General features: G+C 49.4%; 2 protein-coding genes across 5 annotated transcripts in view; both read right to left on the reverse strand.

Annotated features, from left to right (window-relative positions):
* Positions 1-2,311, reverse strand: part of LOC308221724 (uncharacterized protein) — an 18,172-nt gene extending 15,861 nt beyond the window's left edge. For all 4 annotated transcript variants that reach the window (XM_080618916.1, XM_080618917.1, XM_080618915.1 and 1 more), the window contains exon 1: positions 2,009-2,311. In XM_080618916.1, the coding sequence (XP_080475042.1) occupies positions 2,009-2,096 (88 nt within the window). In that variant the 5' untranslated portion in view covers positions 2,097-2,311. The remainder of the gene's footprint in view (positions 1-2,008) is intronic.
* A 166-nt stretch (positions 2,312-2,477) lies between these two features.
* LOC308221180 (uncharacterized protein) lies at positions 2,478-22,125 on the reverse strand (the record flags this gene model as incomplete). The annotated part of the gene is made up of 7 exons (XM_080618142.1): positions 2,478-10,767; positions 12,618-12,805; positions 12,940-13,038; positions 13,807-13,914; positions 17,778-20,015; positions 20,054-20,875; positions 22,074-22,125. The coding sequence occupies 3 exons, from the start codon at positions 22,123-22,125 to the stop codon at positions 18,538-18,540; spliced, it is 2,352 nt and encodes a 783-aa protein (XP_080474268.1). The 3' UTR covers positions 2,478-10,767; positions 12,618-12,805; positions 12,940-13,038; positions 13,807-13,914; positions 17,778-18,537.
* Positions 22,126-22,338: the final 213 nt, after the last annotated feature.

The following is a 22,338-nucleotide window of genomic DNA, read 5'->3' on the forward strand; positions in this document are numbered from 1 at the left end:
GAACTAAACCAAGACACGAACTCACTGGAAGTATTTCAAGTGGAAGGAGAGCAAGTTCACAATGAGGAGGAATTAATACTAGAAGCATAAGGCTGAACTGGCAAAAATGAATAAGCAAGAGAGACATGAAGAATGTGGTTGTTCCTCAGCACATGCCAATTTGAGTTGATGGCAAGACCTCTGATATTCCCAAGAGTGCCAGTGCTATAGCTACAAGGCAAGCTCCAGGTAAGCAGAGTAAGCTGCTGGACTTCTGACTCCGGTACCTCACTGTTGGGACTGGAGGTGGCTGATGTGATGCCACAGAAAGGGGTGGAGGGGAGATCTGGGGCCCAACATTCTGAGCAAACAAACAGAAATCTGAGTAAAAGACTTAATGGACAGATGGCGAGAGGACAGCCTGGGGAAGACCTGGCACGGCCTTTGGAAAGAGATGTCTCACTTCACAAACCACTCGGAGTTCTTCAGAGATGGCCCCAGTTTTATCAAAAGGGACATGTGGGGTCCAAAGGCATCCCAAAAGACATTCGTTCTTCACCACAACTGGTAAAGAAACTAAGCTGCTGTAGGATGAATGAAGCTCACAGGGCAGTAAGGAAGGGAAAAGGGAGGTGGAAACATTTGCTGATGATTTTGTGTTCCTCAGGGTTAAAGACACAAAGGCTGACTACAAACTGTGGCAGAGCCTTAAGATACTGACCAACCAGGTGACAGGGATGTTCACTGCAGGCAAACAAAGACCTTCAGAGGAGAACAGCCTCTACAGCTTGCACTTACACCACGATGGGCCTAGAATGTTCTTCATATCATCCAGCATTAGCACCTTGGAGTCTGAGCAGCTGGGTGAAAACTGCAGCTCCTAGGCACACAACACAGCCAGTCAAGCATCAATGAGTGCCGGGGGGAAAAAATAGGGAAGAAAAGAGAACGTAATTCTGCCTTGCTGCTCAAAACCCACATTCTGACTGTGTGCAAGGGGGAGGACGGATCCCCCATGTCAGAGACACTCTGATAGAGCTGAGGAAGATAGAGGCATGACAGGAACCATCAGAGGCACAGAACAGCTTCTGTATAGGAGATGAGTGAACTGCCCATTCTGCTGGGAAAAGGTACAGCTGATAGGGGGTATCACAGAGGACTATAAAAACACAAGTGGCCTGTGGGGTGGTTTGGCATCTATCCTGCACCATCTCTTCTAAATTAAGAACTCCTGGCAGCAGTAAAAGGCACTTTCAAAGCAAACTGAAGGAGGCAGCAATTCATCAAGCACCTAAATAAGCTGTGAAACTCCTTGCTGCAAGCTGCCACGGATGCTACAATGGGCGCAGCTTGAGAAGGCAAGAAGACAGATCTTGAGACATTACGTGTCTAGTTCAGGAGCTTCTGAAGCCACAGACGGCGCAGGCCTGTGAAAGGATACAGGGACACATCACTGCTTGTCTGCCCTTCTCTGGGTCTTGATCAAAGGCTGGGCAGCCTGCTGTATGAGGAAAGGCTGAGAGAGCTGGGCTTGTTCTGCCTACAGAAAAGAAGGCTCAGGGGAGACCTGACCACCACAGTCCAGTATTTAAGGGTGGCTATGAAGAAGACGGAGGCTCCTTTTCCACAAGGAGTCACATGCAAAAGACAAGGGGCACAAGTTACTCCTGGGGAGATTCTGGTTGGACACAAGAGGAAAATTTCTCCCAGTGAGAACAACCAGCCATTGGAATAATCTCCCCAGGGAAGCGGTGCACTCCCCAGTGCTGGACACTTTAAAGACTCAGCTGGGCAGGGCACTGCGACATCCAGTCCAGGGCATGCTCTGCCTGGAAAAGTTGCACCGGATGATCCTTGAGATCCCTCCCAGCCTGGTGGCCTGTGGCGCTATGAATACCCTCGTCACAGGCAGCAGGTGAAGCTGCACGGGCCCTGCTCCAACCCAGCACCGCCGCCCTTGTACATCCTGTGGGCGCTGGTGCTCCTGGAGCACCGTTTCTCATGACGGGTTCACGCTGATGGCCCTTACCTGAGCTGCCGCTCACAGCAGTCTTCCCTTCGCAGGAGCGGAGACGGCACAACCGCAGTTCCTCCTTCTGATCCATGTGGATGATCATCTCCGGCTCCAGCTCCGGGGAAACAAACCAAGAGGGTCAGGCGAGCTGGGCTTTCACCGCCCGCTACCAGCGGCGCGGCTCGGGAGCCACCGGCTCCGCGCCGAGCAGGGACCCCGGCTCCAGGGCGCGTGCAGCGGAGAGCACCGGGCCCCGCAGCACTCCCCTGCCACGGAAGCTCACGCGGCCGCGGGGGGCGGGCTTCCGGGCCAAGCCCTACCGGGTCAGGCCCCCGTCCCTGCGGCCCGGCCAGGCCCGCCCTCAGCGGCTGGACCGGCGCACCAGGGGGCGCTGCCACGTGACGGCAGCGACCAGCGGCGGGCGGTGCCTTCGCGTCCGAGAAGGGAGGAAGATGGCGGCGCTGGGCTGCCGGTGGCTACGGTGCCGTCCTACGGCGGGGCCCCGCTGGCCTGTCGGTACCGAGTGCTATAAGGAAAGCAAGTGCCTGGAAAACATAGGGTTAAAATACTTTTAACGTAGGTCTAAGCTAGAGAACAATGTTTGCATTGTAAGCCTGTGGTGTCATAACACAATTTAGTAGTCTTACTAACATGAGTGAATTATTTCTTACCATCCTTCTAATTATCAGTTAGTTTGGAGACACTGGCTCCCGAACATCTGCTAGCTTAGGATATTCGTTGTCTGCCCATCCTGTTCTGCTTGCAGTATTTCCTGCCCTTGCCTTCCTCGGGTATGAGAGGATACTGGACTGCCTGGAGGGATGTCTGATTCGGAATCCCCACCTTCCTCTTGTGGTGGTTCCTGTCTCACGGGTGCTTTGTAATGTTCTGGTAAATCCCCAGCTCCAGGGTCCCCTGCCTCTTCCAGTCTGGTACAGCTCTGCCCTATACTACATGCCGAACAACATCTCTTTAACTTCCATTTCTATTACCCTTCTCCAGAGCCAACACCATCGGGTCTTGCGGATATACATATTACAATTACTTTAGGTACTCATTATCATAAGTCTCCTCCCTTTTGGCGCTTGCACACTGCCCTCCGATGGTTGTGGGCAGGGCTCTTCAAGATGAAGTAAGCAGGCTTCCTCACTTTTCACCTTTGGCACAGTGGGATGCCCCAGTAATCACAAAACCAGCTGAAACCAGCCCTATCTGTAAGTTTCTGATTGCTGGCAAAGATTCAGACCAGTGTGGCCTTCGTACAAAATCTACTGCAAGCAGAACAGGATGGGCAGACAAGGAGTATCCTAAGCTAGCAGATGTTTGGGAGTCACTGTCTCCAATCTGATAATTAGAAGGATGGTAAGAAATAATTCACTCTTGTTAGTAAGACTATTAAATTCTGTTATGACACCACAGGCTTACAACACAAACGTTGTTCTCTATCTGAGACCTAAATTAAGTTAAAAGTATTTTAACCCTATGTTTTCCAGGCACTTGCTTTCCTTATATCACCGAGGGCAGCTCCCCCCGCGCTCGGACACCGGCGCGGCCTCCCCCCGCAGGTGGGTCACCTGCTGCCAGAGCCCCTGAAGCTCTGTCTGCTCTCCCGGGCGGGGTGTCCGGAGCGGGATGAGGCGCCGGCGCTGCCGGAGGGTGTCCCCACAGGAGAAGGGTCTCTCTCGGGGTACCTGTGGAAGGCTTCAGCTCTGCGTGCTGGGAAGGCTCATCCGTGCCAGGCCTACAGCAAATGCCCACCTCGGGGGTGATTCGGAGAAAACTCCAGGAACAAACTCTCGAGCAAAGTTTTCAAGTTGACAAGCAGGTATTCTTTATTGCGGCGCCGGGAGACACGTGTGTCTCGGGTGTGTTCCCGTATTGCTACACAGTCCGTCCTTATATAGCCACTGGGCAGTCATACATATTCATGAGGCTACGTATAGATTACAGCATTTTCCAGAGTTCCCCGCCTGCGTACAAAATTGTGGTTGTGGTCTCTGAGGGTCGCTTACTTCTTCCAGTAATCCATCACTTCTGGCAGACTTTGCAGCATGCGCAGTAGATGCTTATACCAGCTTAATTGGTTCCTTAACACCACAGACATAACAGTCCTCCTGTCATACTTATCAGTTAGTTTAACTGCAGCCCATCCTGGACACCTGCCATTCCCAGATACTCCTTATCCTTGCATCCTGTTCTTCTAGCCTATTTTTCTTACATTCATTTTGTACTAAGGTCATAGGGCCTAAAACTACATTAACAGTTTATCTTATGCAAGAATTCTCAGTATGTTCTCTAGCTGTACTCTACTTTTTCTTTCCTCTATGTATCATGCACCTCAGTAATTTTCCAGTGCTACTGTTACAAAGCCGTCAAACTTAACATTACTGAAAACTGATTGTAAAAGTTTATATATTCCATTTTGTAATTTTGTGCACCCCTTGTCTCAAATCCCCCCTTTTTCTGTCCTTTTGCAAATTCTTTTGCAACATTTTATATACTACCATTACTGTCTAAAGTCTTTTTGAAATACTTTCCCGTTTCTACTGGATGCTTGATTTCATTTCTCTTCCAATCTTCATAATTTATCATAGATTGTTTACAATACCAAAAGGAACATTGTATCATACCACAAGTAATCAATATTAAAACCATTAATATCAATATTCCTGCAACCAGTTGCCTCAATCACGAGAGATTAGGTAACCATGAAGTTAACTTTTTCCGTATTTCTTCAAAACCCCAGGAGGTATCATCCATGGCCATTTCATGAAATACTTTAGTTTGTTTCCAAATATCCTCCAGATCTGTTTCAATTCTGCCACTTTGATCTATATAGGAACAACAATGTTCATTGATTATGGAACAAACCCCTCCTTGTGAAGCCAGTAACATGCCCTAGAGCCATTCGGTTTTGTAATACCACTTTAGATAGGCTAGTTATCTCTTTTTGTTCCGCCTGGATTATATCAATGGTTTTACTTCTTATTTCCTCTATGGCTGCTGTGATATTTACAATTGCCTTCTCTAATTCACTTACTCACAAAGATAGAATTAGCCATCTCACAAAACTATGAAATGCGGTGTTCCACTCAGCAATAGGGTTAAACCCTTGCTTAATCCATTTAGCAAAACTTCTAACCCAGGTTCCAGAAGAATACATGTCAATAACGGTAAGATTGGGTATCACAGCACCTAAGGTGCATGCCCCCTTCCAATTGAGGGGTAGAGTCTTATAAGCATTTTCTCCACATAATCAATACCATACTTTCCCTTTAGGAACGGGCCACCACTGAACTATGATACCATCTATATTAATAGCATAATTATAATTTGAATAGTGATCTACACCTGTGGCATTTAAACAAGCATACATCAGGAACCAGAGTATGAGAGTAATACATATTTGTGCGCAGGTATAATATTTATTACCTGGATTAGGATTAACTATCCCAAATTTTAACCTTTCCCTTGGATGTAGATTGCTAGTGTTCACCCAAAAATTTGTCCATGAGATAGTATTAGGAACTGGAACTCCAATTAACGGAAGGTGCAGATTTCCTCCTGATTTAGGCAACTGTGCACATACAGTCACTATGATTAAAAATGTTAGTAACATTCTGCACTAATTTCAGGTATAAGTTTTGGTCCCAAGCTTGTATGCCAGTTATCATATAAGTCCAAATTATGACCGATGCAATTTCATACGTAAGGGTCCTGAAGGTTCCATCTGCCATGTCTTCTCTGGCTCGGGGGCTTTCTTTATTCTTGAATAATGTATCCAAGCAGCTTGTTCTTTTATCTTAGCTGCTGTAAAGGTGATCAATAATATCTGGTACGGTCTGCTCCACTTCTCCTGTAGAGGATCTCCCGAAAAATTCTTAACATAAACCCAGTCTCCAGATCTGACAGGGTGAGGCAGATAATCCAAATATATTGCTCTTGTCCCTAATGTTCTCTTATTTATTTCCGCTAATTGTTTTCCCAGATTGATCAGAAACTGTCGGAGATAGCCTTCCCTCACTTCCTGAAGACTTTCTCCTTTAAACTGGGACTGATATGGTCTTCCATATAAAATTTCAAATGGGCTAACCCCTTCTTTCGACCAAGGTTTAGTTCAAATTCTTAATAGAGCCAGTGGTAAAGCTTGGTACCAATATAAATTCATTTCCTGACATATTTTACTAATCTGTTGTTTGATCAAATGGTTCACCTTTTCTACTTGCCCACTGGCCTGAGGCCTGTATAGAACATGTAGTTGCCAATCAATTTCTAATTTTTTGCTATTTTCTTGTAACAATTTTGCACTAAAATGCGAGGCCCGGTCAGAAGAAATTGCCTCTGGTACCCCAAAACGAGGTATTATCTCATTAAATAATGTTTTAATCACTTGTGTTGCATTATTTATCCTACAAGGGAATGCTTTTGGCCAGCCTGAAAAAGTGTCCGTTAACACCAACAAATATCGATAACCTCCTTTTCCCGGTAATTCAGAAAAATCTATTTGCCACTGCTGTCCCGGATAACTTCCTCTCCCAATTGTCCCAATTTGATTTCTATTTTCAGTTTTAGGATTATTCTTAAGACATAGCTGACACTGTTTTGTAACTAATTGAACTATAGTATATAGATTTGTTCCTACAATTTGTTTGTTTAAGTATTTATACAAAGAGTTACTACCCCAATGAGTTTTATTATGTTCCTCTTGAACTAACTTCCAGAGTTGGTTATAGGGGATTACAATTCGCCCATCAGGTATCTGAACCACACCCTCTTTGTTTTCCTGTCCTTTTAGATCTTCAATTAATTTTCTATCCTCTTTTGAATACCTAGGTTTAGAGTTCTCAATTGTTAGTTTGCCATCAGGGATTAAGGACATGATTTTAGATTGTTCAGCTGCTTGTTTGGCTTCAAAATCCGCCAAATTGTTTCCAATTTCCTGATCAGAGTCACCTTGCTGATGCCCTCTACAGTAGGGGGCAGTAGCTGAACAGCTTCCAGTAGCTGTAGAATTTCTGTAGCATGCTTAATCTTTTTCCTTGTGTGTTCAAAAGTCCTCGTTCTTTCCAGATAGCACCATGTGCGTGGACCACACCAAATGCATATTTAGAATCAGTCCAAATATTTATCCTGTTTTGTTTACCCAATTCCAGGGCTCTCGTTAATGCTATTATTTCTGCCTTCTGGGCAGAGGTGTTCGCGGGTAAAGGTTTAGCTTCTACTGCCTGTGAAGTGGTGCTAACGGCATATCCTGCCTTTCATTCACCATTTTTCATGAAGATACTACCATCAGTAAACCAAGAATCAGCATCTTCCAGAGGTTTTTCTTCCAAGTCTGGTCGGCTTGAATAGACAGTCTCTATGGTGGTCAAGCAGTCGTGTGTTAGTGGTTCTGTTGGTTGTTCCTGCAAAAAGGATGCTGGATTCACAACATTAGTGACCGCAATTTCTATATCATCGTGTTCCACAAGGGTGGCCTGGTATTTTAACAAACGTGGGCTCCTTTCTGCTCCAGAATCTGTATTCTGCTGATACAACATGGAACACTAGTACAGTAATCTTTTGTCCCAAGGTGAATTTGCGAGCCTCTTCAGTATTCGTGATAATCGCCGCCACAGCCCTTAGGCATTCGGGCCATCCTTTGCTCGCTTCATCCAGCTGTTTTGAAAAATACACCACTGCCCTTCTGTAGGGTCCTAGTTTCTGAGCAAGGACCCCCAAAGCTATTCCTTGTTCTTCATAGGAATATAGCCCAAAGGGTTTGTTTATATCCGGAAGTCCCAGAGCTGCAGCTCTCATTAGCTCTGTTTTTAAATTTCTAAAAGCCACCTCTGCTGAATCAGTCCATTCTCAAGAGGGAGGGTTTCTCTTCAACAGTTCATATAGTGGTCTTACCAGAACACCATAATCATGGATCGAAAGTCTGCGACATACAGTCATTCCGAGGAACATCCAGAGCTCCTTGACAGTTGATGGTCGTGGAGTTTGGCAAATGGCTTCTTTTCTAGCAGCTCCATGTTCTCTCTGTCCTCCTGTTATTTCATATCCTAGGCAGGAAACTCAGGTTTGAATTAGTTGGGCCTTTTGTCTGGATACCTGATAACCAGTCAGTCCCAGGAAATTCAATAATGCCACCATCCACTGGACACATTCTTCCTTTGTTTCTGTGGCAGTTAATAGGTCATCCACATATTGTAACAGAGTCCCTGTCTGAGTGGGTGGGTTCCGTGATTCTACTTCCAGTGCTGATATCCAAAAATCGTTGGACTGTTTTTAAACCCTTGAGGTAATACCATCCAAGTTAATTGAGTTTTCCTTCCCGTGTCAGGATTGTCCCATTCAAAGGCAAATAAATTCTGGCTTTCTTTGGCCAATGATAAGCAAAAGAGAGAGTCCTTTAAATACAAGATGGCAAACTATTTCTGATTATTATTCAATTTAGTCAATCAGGTATACAGATTAGTTACTAGTGGATGAATATCCTCTTCAATTTTGCTGATTACTCTAAGATCTTGAACCAATCTGCAACTTCTCCCATCATATTTCTTTACTGGCAAGATAGAAGTATTTATATTCCAATTCACATTCAATTAATAATCCATATTTTAAAATTTATCAATGATTTCTTTGATTCCCTTTGACCTTCTAATTTTAAGGGATATTGTTGTATTCTAATTGGGCAGGCCCCGCTCTTTTATTTCCACTTCAGATGGAACTTCAGATGCCCATATTCCCAGATATACCTGATTAAGGACTTATTCTATTTCAGGGAGGTCCTCCTGTTTGCTTTTCTGTTGAATTAAACTCAAAACTGTAATTAATTGATTGGTTTTAACTCTTAATTCCATTTTGCCTTCTTTAAATGTTGCTTCTCGCCCTAATAAAGATTTTGGAGAATTTGGCATGCATAAGAATTTATGCATTCCTATTTGTTTTCCCTTTTTGTACTCTAAAGGTTTCAGAAAGAATGCCCTTTTTTTTTTTTCCTTGGCAGCGAGTAGCGGCCACAACTGTAACAAATTCTTCTCCCTCTGGTTTAACACTGAATAAGTTGCTCCTGTATCCACTAAAATTCCACTTTATTTCCTCTAGTCCCTAGTTTTAATTTAACCAGTGGATCTGCTGGGGTAGATTCCCCAGGTCCCTGTCAGTCTAGTTCCAATTCAGTCACCGGGGCCACCCCATGGCACTTCCCCCCGGGCAGCCTCACTTCCAATGTTCAAACTCCCTATAGCACACACACCGACCCAGTCCCACAGGAGGAGAACCCACTCCCCCACCTCTGCCTGACATTCCTCCTCCACCAGTTTCAAAGCAACCATGGTAGCCATGGCTATAGCATGATTCAGCTTTTTCTTTTCTACCTGTTCCCGACTCTTATGCGCCCTCCATGCTTCCTCCTTCACTTCTGTCCACATTTATCCAACAACCCCTCAGTCCCATCTGTCAACATGTCTGTTCCCACTTGTCTGCCTGCCCCAGCACCCATCCTGTGCTCAAACACAGGAGCTGCTCGAGCTCCCCTCCTTTCCCCCTTGGTTTTCCCTCTTTTTTTCTCTCACAGTTGCTCACCCTGCTCTGCAGGGGCTCCAGATGCCTGCCTCTGCAACAGCACTTCTGCTTTAACCCTTTCTTAACTCTGAATGTGAATCTGCTGCTTGTTGCCAGTGACAGCAACCTCTTCCTTCTTATCAATATCAGATAGGACAGATGCAGAGGGTGCTTCCCTCAGAGGTACCTGTGATACAGAATTTTCCAACCTATCTTCCTGATTGCTCTGTTTTTTTTCCTAACTTTAAACATCATTCCCCCAATATCACAGGCTGGACAACATCTCTCCACCTTAGCTTTCTGGTTTTCCCTGTCCTTTTCTAAAGCCAAAATTAAGGGATCTGATGGAGCTATATTAATTTCTTATTCCACCTGTCACACCAGGTGATTTCTTAAAGTGAAAACCATATCTGCATACATTACTTCATCTCATTTTCCTTGCCTCCTCAAAACATTAATTGCAACAATGTATTATAGTTCAGAATTCCATTTTTAGGCAATTTTTCCTGATCTTCCAAAGTATACAAAGGCCACCATTGGTTACAATATTTTACCAATGTTTTCTTGTTTACTGAGCCCCCAGGAGTCCCTCCCAGTTCTTTCCAATGTGCCCAAATGCACCCTAAAGGACTCTTTTTCAAGATCTCTCCACTCTGCTGATTTCCCATTATCAGTCTCACATTCACACACACACAGGATCCCACAGACACACTCCACACATTTACAACCCTTGAGACAGAGACTAAAATTCAATCAAACAACAATTAATAACACACTTATAACATCCTGTCACCAATACCAAAGTCACAAGACCAAAATCATTACTGTAACAAGCCACAAAATAAGTCGAAAACCAGTAAGACCCAAAACCATTTCCACAAGACACCCTCTGTGTGTTGTAGGACCCAAACCACAAGATGCTCCCTGCTTCTTGCGGGTGTACACCAGCAGCCAGGTATATGCCTTTAGCTACCACCTGCATATCGATACACCAAACCCTTGGGGCTAGCACCCGCGCTCTTTACCTCACGTAGGACGTCTCCTTACGACTTATAGGTATCCCCTTTACCTGGTGCAGACATACCTGATGATTCACTGGTGATGGTCCTTGTCTGCCCCTGCGGTGATCTGAGTGAGTGGGGGAGTCCTCCCAAGAAATCTCGGGGGTGCCCAGAGGAGTCCCGTCCTCAGTAGGTCCCGCAGCCGGGCAGAGATTGTCCCATCTGGGGTGCCAAATAGAAGCACAGAATCAGACTCTACAACTCAAAGAGAGTTATAAAGCAGGTATGTTTATTAGGGCACCGGGTGAAAGGGGGACCGCTCCTCCTAACTTGCACACCGAGGGGTTAAGCAAGCAGCTATTTATTACACACAAACATGCATATTCATTAGGTTCCCCAGAGAGAGCAGGCGGTGATATTACAATTACTTTAGGTACTCATTATCATAAGTCTCCTCCCTTTTGGTGCTTGCACACTGCCCTCCGATGGTTGTGGGCAGGGCTCTTCAAGATCAAGTAAGCAGTCTTCCTCACTTTTCACCTTTGGCACAGTGGGATGCCCCAGTAATCACAAAACCAGCTGAAACCAGCCCTGTCTGTAAGTTTCTGATTGTTGGCAAAGATTTAGACCAATGTGACCTTTGTACAAAATTCATTGCAAGCAGAACAGTGTCCTGGGTTCAGCAGTAGCAGTCATTTTTTTCTCCTTCTTGGTAGCTGGTGCAGTGCTGTGGTTTTGACTTTCGGCCTGGGAACAGCGCTGATAACACCGATGTTTTTAGTTACCGCTCAAATGTTTAGCCTGACCAAGGACTTTCTGAGTCTCATGCTCTGCCAGGGAGGAGGGGAAGCCGGGAGGAAGCAGGGACAGGACACCTGACCCAAACTAGCCAAAGAGGTATTCCATACCACAGCACGTCATGCCTGGGATGTAACTGGGAGTTATCCGGAAGGGCACTCTCTGCTCAGTCAGGCTCGTTTCTTCAGGTGGTATCATATACTCTTCCCTTGTTATTTCTCTGTCATTATTATTATTGGTGGTAGCAGTAGTGATTTGTGTTGTATCTTAGTTACTGGACTGTTCTTATCTCAACCCATGGGAGTTACATTCTTTCGATTCTCCTCCCCATCCCTTCGGGAGGGGGGGCGGATAGAAACTGCGTGGCTGACTTGCCGACTGGCTTAAACCACGACAAACAGGATGGGCAGACAAGGAGTATTCTAAGCTAGCAGATGTTCGGGAGTCACTGTCGCCAACCTAACTAATAATTAGAAGGATGGTAAGAAATAATTCACTCATTAGAAGGATGGTAAGAAATAATTCATGACCCAAAGTTGTAAATGTAACCACAAGGCAGACATAGATGTGCTTGGTTAATTGCTTGGAAGCATATAAATATCGTGTGATCCTTGTAGTAAATGATCCAGCTTGTACTGTACCACAGGGTCCGTGCCTTCCATCCTCACATTTTTTCGTAACATACTAAACAGTATTTATGACACAGTGTTATTTGAATGACTGTAATTTACATGCACTGAACTGTGACGCCGCATTAACTGAAGACGTAATAATTGAGTACAAATGCTTTGATTGTAACTGCAAGTCGTACCTAAAAGAGAATAAAAAAGCAGGGAAGGGATCTTACTTATTTTCCCATATTAAGACTGGTGAGTAGGACTGAAGATTTTTCAGGGATAAAGTGTGTACTTGAGAGAGAAATACACGGTACGCTGAGGGTAACAACATCTACTAGAATGCCACTTGAGGCAAGCCTGGTCCTTTTCACATAACGAAGTCGGCTCATGTACAAAAAGGTGGGTGAGGAAAAGTGATGTGAAAGCCAGGGAAGAAAACTATCCCAAATTCCTGACAATTCACCACATGTGGCAGAAGGCTTTCCTAAGAGGTCCCCCCACACACCCTATACCTGCCATAGACCTGACAGACAAGAGGTTCATCACTGGCCACCCCTTTCCCCTCCACCAGGAGCCCTCCCTCTGAGGCCAGACCAGATCCTTCCCACAGCCCATCCTCCCAGTAGACACCCCCCCTTTTCCCCAGGTCTCTCTTACCTTGGGGCTGCACAGCCTACATGAACTGGGCTCTCTCCCTGGCTGATCTCTCCCACCTCTCCTTCCTGCAGGGTGCCCATGTCAGCTCCTCTTCCTCCAGTTCTCTGCCTGGGGTTTCAGTTAGTACAGGCACAGACTCTACTGCTCTCCACTAGACCCAGTGCGGATGCTTAGAATGCACCCCCGACCTGTCATAAGACATTACTTACAATTTATCATTGGTACCTTTCAAATTGTTTATTGTATGTTATATAAATCAAATAGACTCAAAGATATATGGTATAAAAATAAAAATATTGACATGTTCCAAATATATAAATACTTTTAGAAATCCGGCTTCATATTTTGAAGTGTTGAGTCCATTTTGTTCAGTAACACTCTGCAGACTCAGAACTGCCAGAACGACAAAAGTCAGAAGATGCTGTGAAAATAAATACGTAAAAGATGACAGTTTAGGGTCCAAGACTTCCCCGAGAGTCCCAGACAGTTTACAGCCTAACATCAGTCCACTTTGGAAAGGACACTGATCAGGTTTTCTGACTAGTCTGCTACAGATAGCTGCAAGAGACACAGGCACTCCAGACCCACCGAGTGGGCATGCAGCCAGGCACGATGAAACTGGCTCAAGTCAAAGAGAAGTCAACCAGCACGGAATACCTAGGTATTCTGGGAAGCACCCTGCTCACTCTTCCCAAGTCTGAAGCCTCGACTTTCAGAGCATGTGTGTGAATTTGTTGTTTAACCTAACCTCCAAGACAATAGTCTTGCCTAAACCGGTGGGCATTCTTCAAAGGCAAGAGAGGCATAGAGCATAGTTCACCTCTAGGGTCATCTTTCCAAACAAGAAGCTGCTATCACATGAGTCTGCCCAGCAAACCATGGAAAACTGCCTCGCCTTGGCCAGGAAGGCACAAACACAACTGCCAAATGGTCAAAGCATTTCTGAAGTGCAAGTGATAGTAGAGACTAAAAAACCCCAACTGCTTGCTGCCAGCTTTAGCCACACTGCTCCTTCCCATCCCTGCTGGTACACTTTGATTTAAACAGATTTACCGCACATACACATTTGATTAATCAGCTATTGGAGTCCCCCACCCCTTTTCAGATGAGGAGAAAGATCACCCTTTAACCTGGAAGGTCTCCTGCCTTACCCAATACTGTCTGTGCCACATTGTGAGACAGGACTCACCTGACATTATCATCTTCTGTTTCCTCATAGCACAACATTTCCCCTTCTCCCCTCTCTGCGCTCTCCATTGCAGGTGGTATTGCTGGTTAGCACTGGAGATTAGACAACCTGAAAGGCAAAATCAGAGAGGGGTTTTAGAGGGAAGCTGCCTTCACGAAGGGATGGGTCTGAAATGCTGAGCCATACAGCAAGCAGCCTCTGAGCTGCTCCACCAGGCACGGTGGTGAGGAGCAGGCACTGGCCATTTCCACGGCACAGCAGGCTCTTTCAAGGAAGTAATCTTGCTTGTTCAGTTCAATTACCCCAGTGAACATCAACACTAACACCACCCAGCTCTCCAAATGTTAGCCTCAGAGGAGACCTACAACACAGCACGCTGCATTTGGTTTCCCACTTCAGGATAGCTCCTGGCTGAAAATGATCAGAGACCTCCACACTAGCTAGCTGCACTGAGACTGTGAGCAAGCTGCTTGCCACTGGTGCTATCAAACATTTCATCCAATGCCAGACTCTGAGCAGGGCAGAAGCAAAGGGAAACACCTCTCCTTCAATTGCGATGGAGAACAATGAGCTACTTCATTTTCACAGTGATACAGAGCTTTCCCTAGAGGAAAGCAGTGGTGAATTGGGGCAGGAGTCAGGCAGCTCACAGGGAGACAAACACCTTCCCTGCAACGGACTATATGCAGAGGAACTTCCAAAGCAGGGACAGAGTTCACTGCTCTGCCTTTTCTGGGCTGTACTGCATGGGAAGAGTCAAAACGGCTGCTGCAGATGGCTCCTGCTACCTCTAACACTCCTCTCCTGCCTAGCAGGGTTTACTTCAACCCCCAGAAGTAACTGAGTTCTCCCTCCTCTTCTGCAAAAGGAAACAAACAGAAAAATCTCCAGGGATGTAGCAGGACACCCAAAGACCTACCCAGAAGCAGGAGTGAGACACCTGGCTTATAGCTGAGTTTCCTCTTAAGCAGAAATCCAGGCACCTCATTTACAAAATGGACCTGTAATCAGCTTTGTGCAGAGCAGCACCATCACCTTACAGGCAGCCTTGCCAGATGAACAAGGAACTAAGCTGCTTCCTGGCTCTTGGAAAGCACTCACTGAAAGAGAGCCATCCCTCACACTCTCCCATTCGACGTCAGCCTCCTCAGGGCTAGAAGAGCAGGCAGGCAGCTGCAGGTTCACCAAGCTCAGCACAGGGCCAGCACCAGCACAGCAGCTGCTGGCTCCCAGCTCACATGGAGCACCCCAGCTATAAATTAACTGCCCTCTGGCTCCTCAGCCCGACTTTCTGAAGCCCTGTTCTACAGCTACTTCCACTGCCCTCCACACTCCAGCACAGGACCCGGCCAGGAGCGCTGGGAGCTGGGTCTGAGCACCCAGTTTGGAGGACACATCACCAGGGTGAAGGTTTCCCCTGTGACCACACAGTCCTCGGGCTCACTGGGACAGAGCCTTTCCCAAGGCAAGGACTGACCACAACACAGTACTTTGTCATGCCAGCCAGCCCACTGCAGTAACAGAAGTCACAGGGGAAGCAGCCCCACATCCCCAGGGCCCTGCACCACAGGATAGGACACAGCACAGCCTCCCCAACCAGAGGGCAGGGGAAGCCAGGTTCAAGGGCGCTATTTTCATTTTGATCACTCACTGGACAGCAGCAACACACCAGCTCAGCAAACTTGTCACAGCTCCAAACACCCACCATGGGGAAGGGAAACTGAAGCAAAGGGGCAGAACCTGGCCAGCCTGAGCCAGCACCTGGTCACGGGCCCAGGGGAACAGCCTGCCTGCCTCACAGCATAGCCAGCCTCCGGCCAGCACAGCTGCACAAGTCCTGATGGCATCCTGGCTTCCTGCGCAGCTGGCTTCAAGTCAGGCACTCCTCAAGAAATGCAGATTCCAAAACTAAACTGGAGAAACTGGTTCCAATTTATCTTATACTTCCAGACAGTACTGATGACAGGACATACACAGGACAACATGGAAACTGAGATCTTTCCCAATACCATCCAGCATAGACAGGATGAGCCGTGAATTCAGGAGACAAGTCAGCACAAATCAAACCCCTGTCCTTTTCAGTACTAGGGTATCGCATGAGAACTCGGAGGAAGGGAAGTAAGAATCATTGCATCTCTTACCATTACACATCCCTTTTACTCCAAATCTGGTAGCTGAAAGCCCACCACACGGTCACTGGTCAGGGCCCTCATTTCTCACGGTTTTGCTCCCCTGGAAGAGGCAGTGTCCTACTCACCAAGCAGGCAGCTCGAGCAGCTGCCCACTTCCACTGCAGAGGCTGCAATGTCATTTCATTTGCTTCATGAGCTCTGCTCATCAAGACCTGGCTGATGTTCAGCGTAAGCACATACCTTCCCAGGGCCCTACCAGCAGCCTCCTGGGAGAATCCAACAGCTACACGAGGCAGGTAGTGAGGCGGGAAATAGGAGACAAGGCTTAGTACAAAACACCTCAGCACTCCAAACATTTCTTTCCCAATAACAGCGTTCAAACCCTCTGAGAAAACATCCCTATCTCATCTAGCCAGCACTTAGTTTGCCCCAGACACATTTCCACAGCAAGTTTCACACTCAAGATGCACAGCCATTCTTCTCAGGGTAGGAAGACACTTAATCCCAACAATCCAATGGAGCCTCACAGATTAATTTTTACACTGCCTGATCCCAGGTGGGGTCAAGACTTCACCTGGACGTTGCCTACATCTAGGAAATAATTCAAGTCTAAGGCACTTTTAGAGGTGCCCACGTAAACCCTACCTCTGTCCCCCAGAGCCACTGTCCAGCACCTCAACAAAGTGACCAAGGAGGGAAACTCCTGGTAAGTTCACAGATCTCGTCCAGTTCTGCACTTTGGTAATCAGCCCTTGTGCCAGGCAGTGCATCCAGAATCTGTTTTCTCAGTCTGCCTGGGAGAACAGCACAAGAGGCACATCAGTCAACCAGCTTTACAACTGGGGAGAGCAGAAAAGAAGTATGACAGGCACACATGAACTTGGTGAACAGCCTTTGCTCTGGGGAGAGCCACTACTTGCCCTGCCCATCCCAGCATGCAGTCAGCTGTGCCTAGGACACCCCAAGCAGGGCCAGTGACAGGCACTTATAGCTGATGTATGTAAAGCAGTGCTGGGCTAGGCTCTATGAGGCTTGAATAAGATATCTGTGTCACCCAACAAAGGAAGAGCTGGGACAGCAATAGGCTTCATAGGCCTTCATCCTTCCAGCTCTTTATTGAGCTCAGCAGCATCAAGAGTTACAGAACCATAGAATGGCTGGGGTTGGAAGGGACCTTAAAGCTCATCCAGTTCCCAGACCCTGGCACGGGCAGGGACGCCTTCCACTAGCAGAGGTTGCTCCAAGGCCCATCCAACCTGGCCTTGAACACCGCCAAGGACAGAGAAGAGCCAAGTGCCCCCAGGGCACCAGCAGAACCGGGTGCAGCTCCTGTCCTGAAACACTCAGACATCCTCCTGGAGGAGCTGTGTGCAGGAACCACTGCAGGGTGTGAGGCAGCCACTCTGGCACCAGCTGCTGTGCGGACGCTCGCCCGCAGGAGCCGAGGGAAGAGATGTGGGAGGCCTGACAAGCACTGGCCCAGCACAGCCGCACACAGCCCCGCTGCTCCCGAGCACACGGCTGGCAGACGGCAGCACCTGACCCAGAACAGCTTGAGGCCCAGGCCAGAGCCACGGGCTGGAGGCTGCTCCCGGGACCGACGGCCCAGGCCTCGAGAGGCAAAGGCACACGGACGCGGCCCTCATACGGCCTACACGGCTTTGCCGGTTGAGCGCCGTAGGTCCCGGGCCTACATGTCCGCGGGAACGGGAAGAGGCGGCGGGCCCAGCGGAGCAGAGCCCCCCGGGAGGTGGGGGGTTAATCCGGGGCCAACCCCGAGGGCCTCAGCCCGGGGCCGGACCCGCCGCGTTGCCATGGACACGCGCCGCGAACACTCACCCTCCGCCTCTGCCGCAGACCCCGAGACCCGCCCTCAGACCCGCGACGTGACACAAAGGCCCGGCCCGGCCGCCCCGAATTTATCACCCAGGGTGGGGACCGCGCAGCCAATCAGGAACCGCCCGCGGCACGAGCCCGAGCCGCCGAGTGCTGGAGGAGGCCCGGACGCCACACAGCGGCCCTAAGTCCCCGCCCCCTCCAACGGCTACCACCGAGATCCCGGCGGGCGGGCGGCCGGCGCGAGTCCCCGCGCAGCCGCAGTCCGGAGAAGGCAACCCGGCGGCGTTCAACGAACGTTTATTGCGCGGGGTCAGTGCGAGCGGCACGAGCCGTGGGAGCCGACCCCGGGGTCACCCGGTCCCAGCCCTGCCGGGGCAGGGACACCCGAACGTGTCCAGCCGGGGCTTGGATGTGCCCAGAGACGGAGCCTCCGCATCCCCCTGCGCAGCCGGTTCAGTGCTCTGCCACTGCAACGGAACAAGTTCTTCCTCCTGTCGAGGTGAAACCTCTGGTGTTTCAGTTCATGGCCACTGCTGCTCATCCTGGGGTGGCCACCACTGAAAAGAGTCTGGCACCTTCCTCCTGGCACCTGCCCCAAACCTCCAATCAGCTCCCTCCACCGGCCCCCCCCCTTCTTCCTCTCTGAGGGCTCATTCCTAGGGGAAGAAACTTCTTTCACCCTCCACAAGCAGGGTGGTCAATGGGAGGGGGAGACACCGGGATTTGCTCACAGGGCATCAGACCTCACTGCTCCCCACACTCACCCCACCTGGGGCTCTCCACCCCTGTGGGTCTGCTGGTGCCGGAAGAGCGCTGAGAACATGGGGAAGCCCTTCCCACACTCAGCACAGACGTATGGACGCTCCCCAGTGTGGATGCGTAGGTGCTGGACGAGGTGGGAACTCCGCCGAAAGCTGTTCCCGCAGTAGGCACAGGCATAGGGCCTCTCCCCCGTATGGACCCGCTGGTGCTGTAGCAGGGCTGACCTCACCCTGAATCTCTTCTCACACTCAGAGCACTTGTACGGCTTCTCCCCTGTGTGGATCCGCTGGTGCCGGATGAGCTGCAAGTTGTCAGAGAAGCTCTTCCCGCAATCTGCACACTTGTAGGGCTTCTCCCCAGTGTGGATCCGCAGGTGTCGTTTCAGGCCTGTGCTGACGCTGAAGCTCTTCCCGCAGGTCCTGCACTCGTAAGGTTTCTCCCCAGTGTGCACCCGCTGGTGCTGGATGAGATGCGACTTCCCGGTGAAGCTCCTCCCGCACTCGGCACACTTGAAGGGCTTCTCCCTGGTGTGGGTTACCTGGTGCCGGATCAGCTGCGAGCTCACGCTGAAGCTCTTCCCACACACGGAGCACTTGTAGGGTTTCTCCCCGGTGTGCATCCGCTGGTGCAGGATGAGGTGTGCATTCCTGGAGAAGCTCTTCCCGCACTTAGAACACCTGTAGGGCTTCTCCCCAGTGTGGATCCTCTGGTGTTTCATGAGTGCAGAGCTCCGGCCAAAGATCTTCCCACAATCCGTGCACTCATAGCGGTTCTCCCCAGTGTGCACGCGCTGGTGCCGGACAAGCTGCAAGTTCTCGCAGAAGCTCTTCCCGCACTCGGCACACTTGTAGGGCTTCTCCCTGGTGTGGGTTACCTGGTGCCGGATCAGCTTCGAGCTCACGCTGAAGCTCTTCCCACACTCGGAGCACTCGTAGGGTTTCTCCCCAGTGTGGACCCGCTGGTGTTGTGTCAGGGAGGAGCTCGCGGTGAAGCACTTCCCGCACTCGGCACAACTGTAGGGTTTCTCCCCGGTGTGGACCCGCTGGTGCAGGATGAGGTGTGCATTCCTGGAGAAGCTCTTCCCGCACTTAGAACACCTGTAGGGCTTCTCCCCAGTGTGGATCCGCTGGTGTTTCATGAGTGCGGAGCTCCGGCCAAAGATCTTCCCACAATCCGTGCACTCATAGCGGTTCTCCCCAGTGTGCACGCGCTGGTGCCGGACGAGCTGCGAGTTATCGCAGAAGCTCTTCCCACACTCAGCACACTTGTAGGGCTTCTCCCCGGTGTGGGTTACCTGGTGCCGGATCAGCTGTGAGCTCACGCTGAAGCTCTTCCCACACTCGGAGCACTCATAGGGTTTCTCCCCAGTGTGGACCCGCTGGTGTCGTATCAGGGCAGTGCTAAAGCTGAAGCTCTTCCCGCAGGTCCCGCACTCGTAGGGTTCTCCCCAGTGTGCACGCGCTGGTGCAGGAGGAGCTTCGAGTTCTCAGAGAAGCTCTTCCCGCACTCGGCACATTTGTAGGGTTTCTCCCCAGTGTGCACCCGCTGGTGTTGTGTCAGGGCGGAGCTCACGCTGAAGCCCTTCCCGCAGGTCCTGCACTCATAGGGCTTCTCCCCAGTGTTCACCCGCTGGTGTTGTGTCAGGGCGGAGCTCACGCTGAAGCCCTTCCCGCAGGTCCTGCACTCATAGGGCTTCTCCCCAGTGTGGACCCGCTGGTGTCGTGTCAGGGCTGAGCTCAAGCTGAAGCTCTTCCCGCAGGTCCTGCACTCGTACGATTTCTCCCCAGTGTGCACCCACTGGTGTCGTCTCAGCTCTGAACTCACGCTGAAGCTCCTCCCACACTCTGTACACTCATAGGGTTTCTCCCCGGTGTGCACGCGCTGGTGCAGGACGAGCTTCGAGTTCTTGGAGAAGCTCTTCCCGCACTCAGCACACTTGTAGGGCTTCTCCCCCGTGTGGATTACCTGGTGTCGGATCAGCTTCAACCTCACGCTGAAGCTCTTCCCACACTCAGAGCACTTGTAGGGCCGCTCCCCTGTCTGGATCCTCTGGTGCTGGATGAGACGTGACCGCTGCCAGAAACTCTCCCCACATTCGGTGCAGGTCAAGGGTTTTTCTCCGGTGTGGATTCTCCGATGCTGGATGAGGTTGGAGCTCACCTGGAAGCTCTTGGATCTCTCAATCCTTTCTGACCTGCGTGGGAGAACAGGGTCCTGCGCAGGACCCTGGGAACTGTTCTCCTCAGAGAGTCCTGAGCATAAACCCTTGGGCTCCACTGGCCTGGGGATGCCTTGATGGGCATTGTCTTCATTCTTGCTCACAATCCCATCTTCACCTGCAACAAAATGAGAATCCAGACAAGTCACAGGCAGGACTGGAAGCTTTGGACAGGGCAAATCCCAAGGGGACAAATTCTAAAAATTCAGCAGACAGATTGACTTTAAGTATAAAACATTCTGCTATATCCTGCCTTCAGGACATGGTATTTCCCTCCAAACTACACAGTGGATTTTTCAGAGTGTTCACAGGAGCAAATGCTGTAAATTGCCCTGCATGCTTCACCAGAACCTCAGTCTCCTGGAATCACTGGCATATTAGAGGCAAAGGTTTACTGCTTGAATGGGAAAGATGCTTGCTCTTCCAGGATGTTGTATCTGAAAATCACAGAACCACAGGACGGTTTTAGCTGGAATGGACCTTACAGATCACATCCAGTTCCAGCCTCCTGCCATGTGCACAGGCACCTTGCACTAGACCAGGTTGCTGCAAGCCCCATCCAACCTGGCCTTGAACACTGCCCGGAATGGGACAGCCACAGCTCCTCTGGGCAACCTGTGCCGGCGCCTCAGCATCCTCACAGGGAAGAACTTCTTTCACCTTGCCTAAATCTCCCCTCTCTCAGTTTAAAGCCATTCCGCCTTGTCCTGTCCCTACCTGCTCCTGTCAAAAGCCCCTCTCCACATTCCTTGTTGGGCCCTTTAGGTGCTGGAAGCTGCTCTATGATCTCCCCAGAGCCTTCTCTTCTCCAGGCTCAACAAGCCCAGCTCTCTCTGCTTGTCTCCACAGGATGTTACTAAAAGTTGAACTGGGAGCCAGAGTTAGGTCATAAAGAACTGCCTTGTTCAGCAGAACATTACTTGGGTTGCAACAGTAATCTCCGTGCTCTTGTGCTGCTGGTACTGCAGAGAAAGAGAAGATGCACGAGGCATGAGACACGGAGACCGCCTGGAGCCTGGCTTATGCCAGTCTTGGAGCAGAAGCAAATTAACCTTATGCTTTCACTGGTGCAGAACAAATCCGTTGTGCAACGTGGTGGGTGAACTGAAGATCCCCCATGGCTGGTTCCCGATTATGCACTGAGGAAATCCAATACATGAAGAAGATGAAGGTAGGTGCAAGTCAAATTAACACTAGCTGAACAGTTATGAGGCTCCTGGGACACAGGCAATGAACAAATCCCTGCCCTCTTATGTATATAAAGTCTTGCAGAAGCGTTACTGCTATGAATGTTCGCTGCGCAGACCCAAGCTCACCTGACTGAAGAAGAGTAATAGAAATGGAAGTTAAAGAGATGTTGTTCGGCATGTAGTATAGGGCAGAGCTGTACCAGACTGGGAGAGGTAGGGGACCCTGGAGCTGGGGATTTACCAGAATATTATAAAACACCCGTGAGACAGGAACCACCACAAGAGGAAGGTGGGGATTCCGAATCAGACATCCCTCCAGGCAGTCCAGTATCCTCTCATATCCGAGGAAGGCAAGGGCAGGAAATACTGCAAGCAGAACAGGATGGGCAGA

The sequence above is a fragment of the Psittacula echo genome (assembly GCF_963264785.1).
Source record: "Psittacula echo genome assembly, chromosome: 5".
NCBI lineage: Eukaryota > Metazoa > Chordata > Aves > Psittaciformes > Psittacidae > Psittacula > Psittacula echo.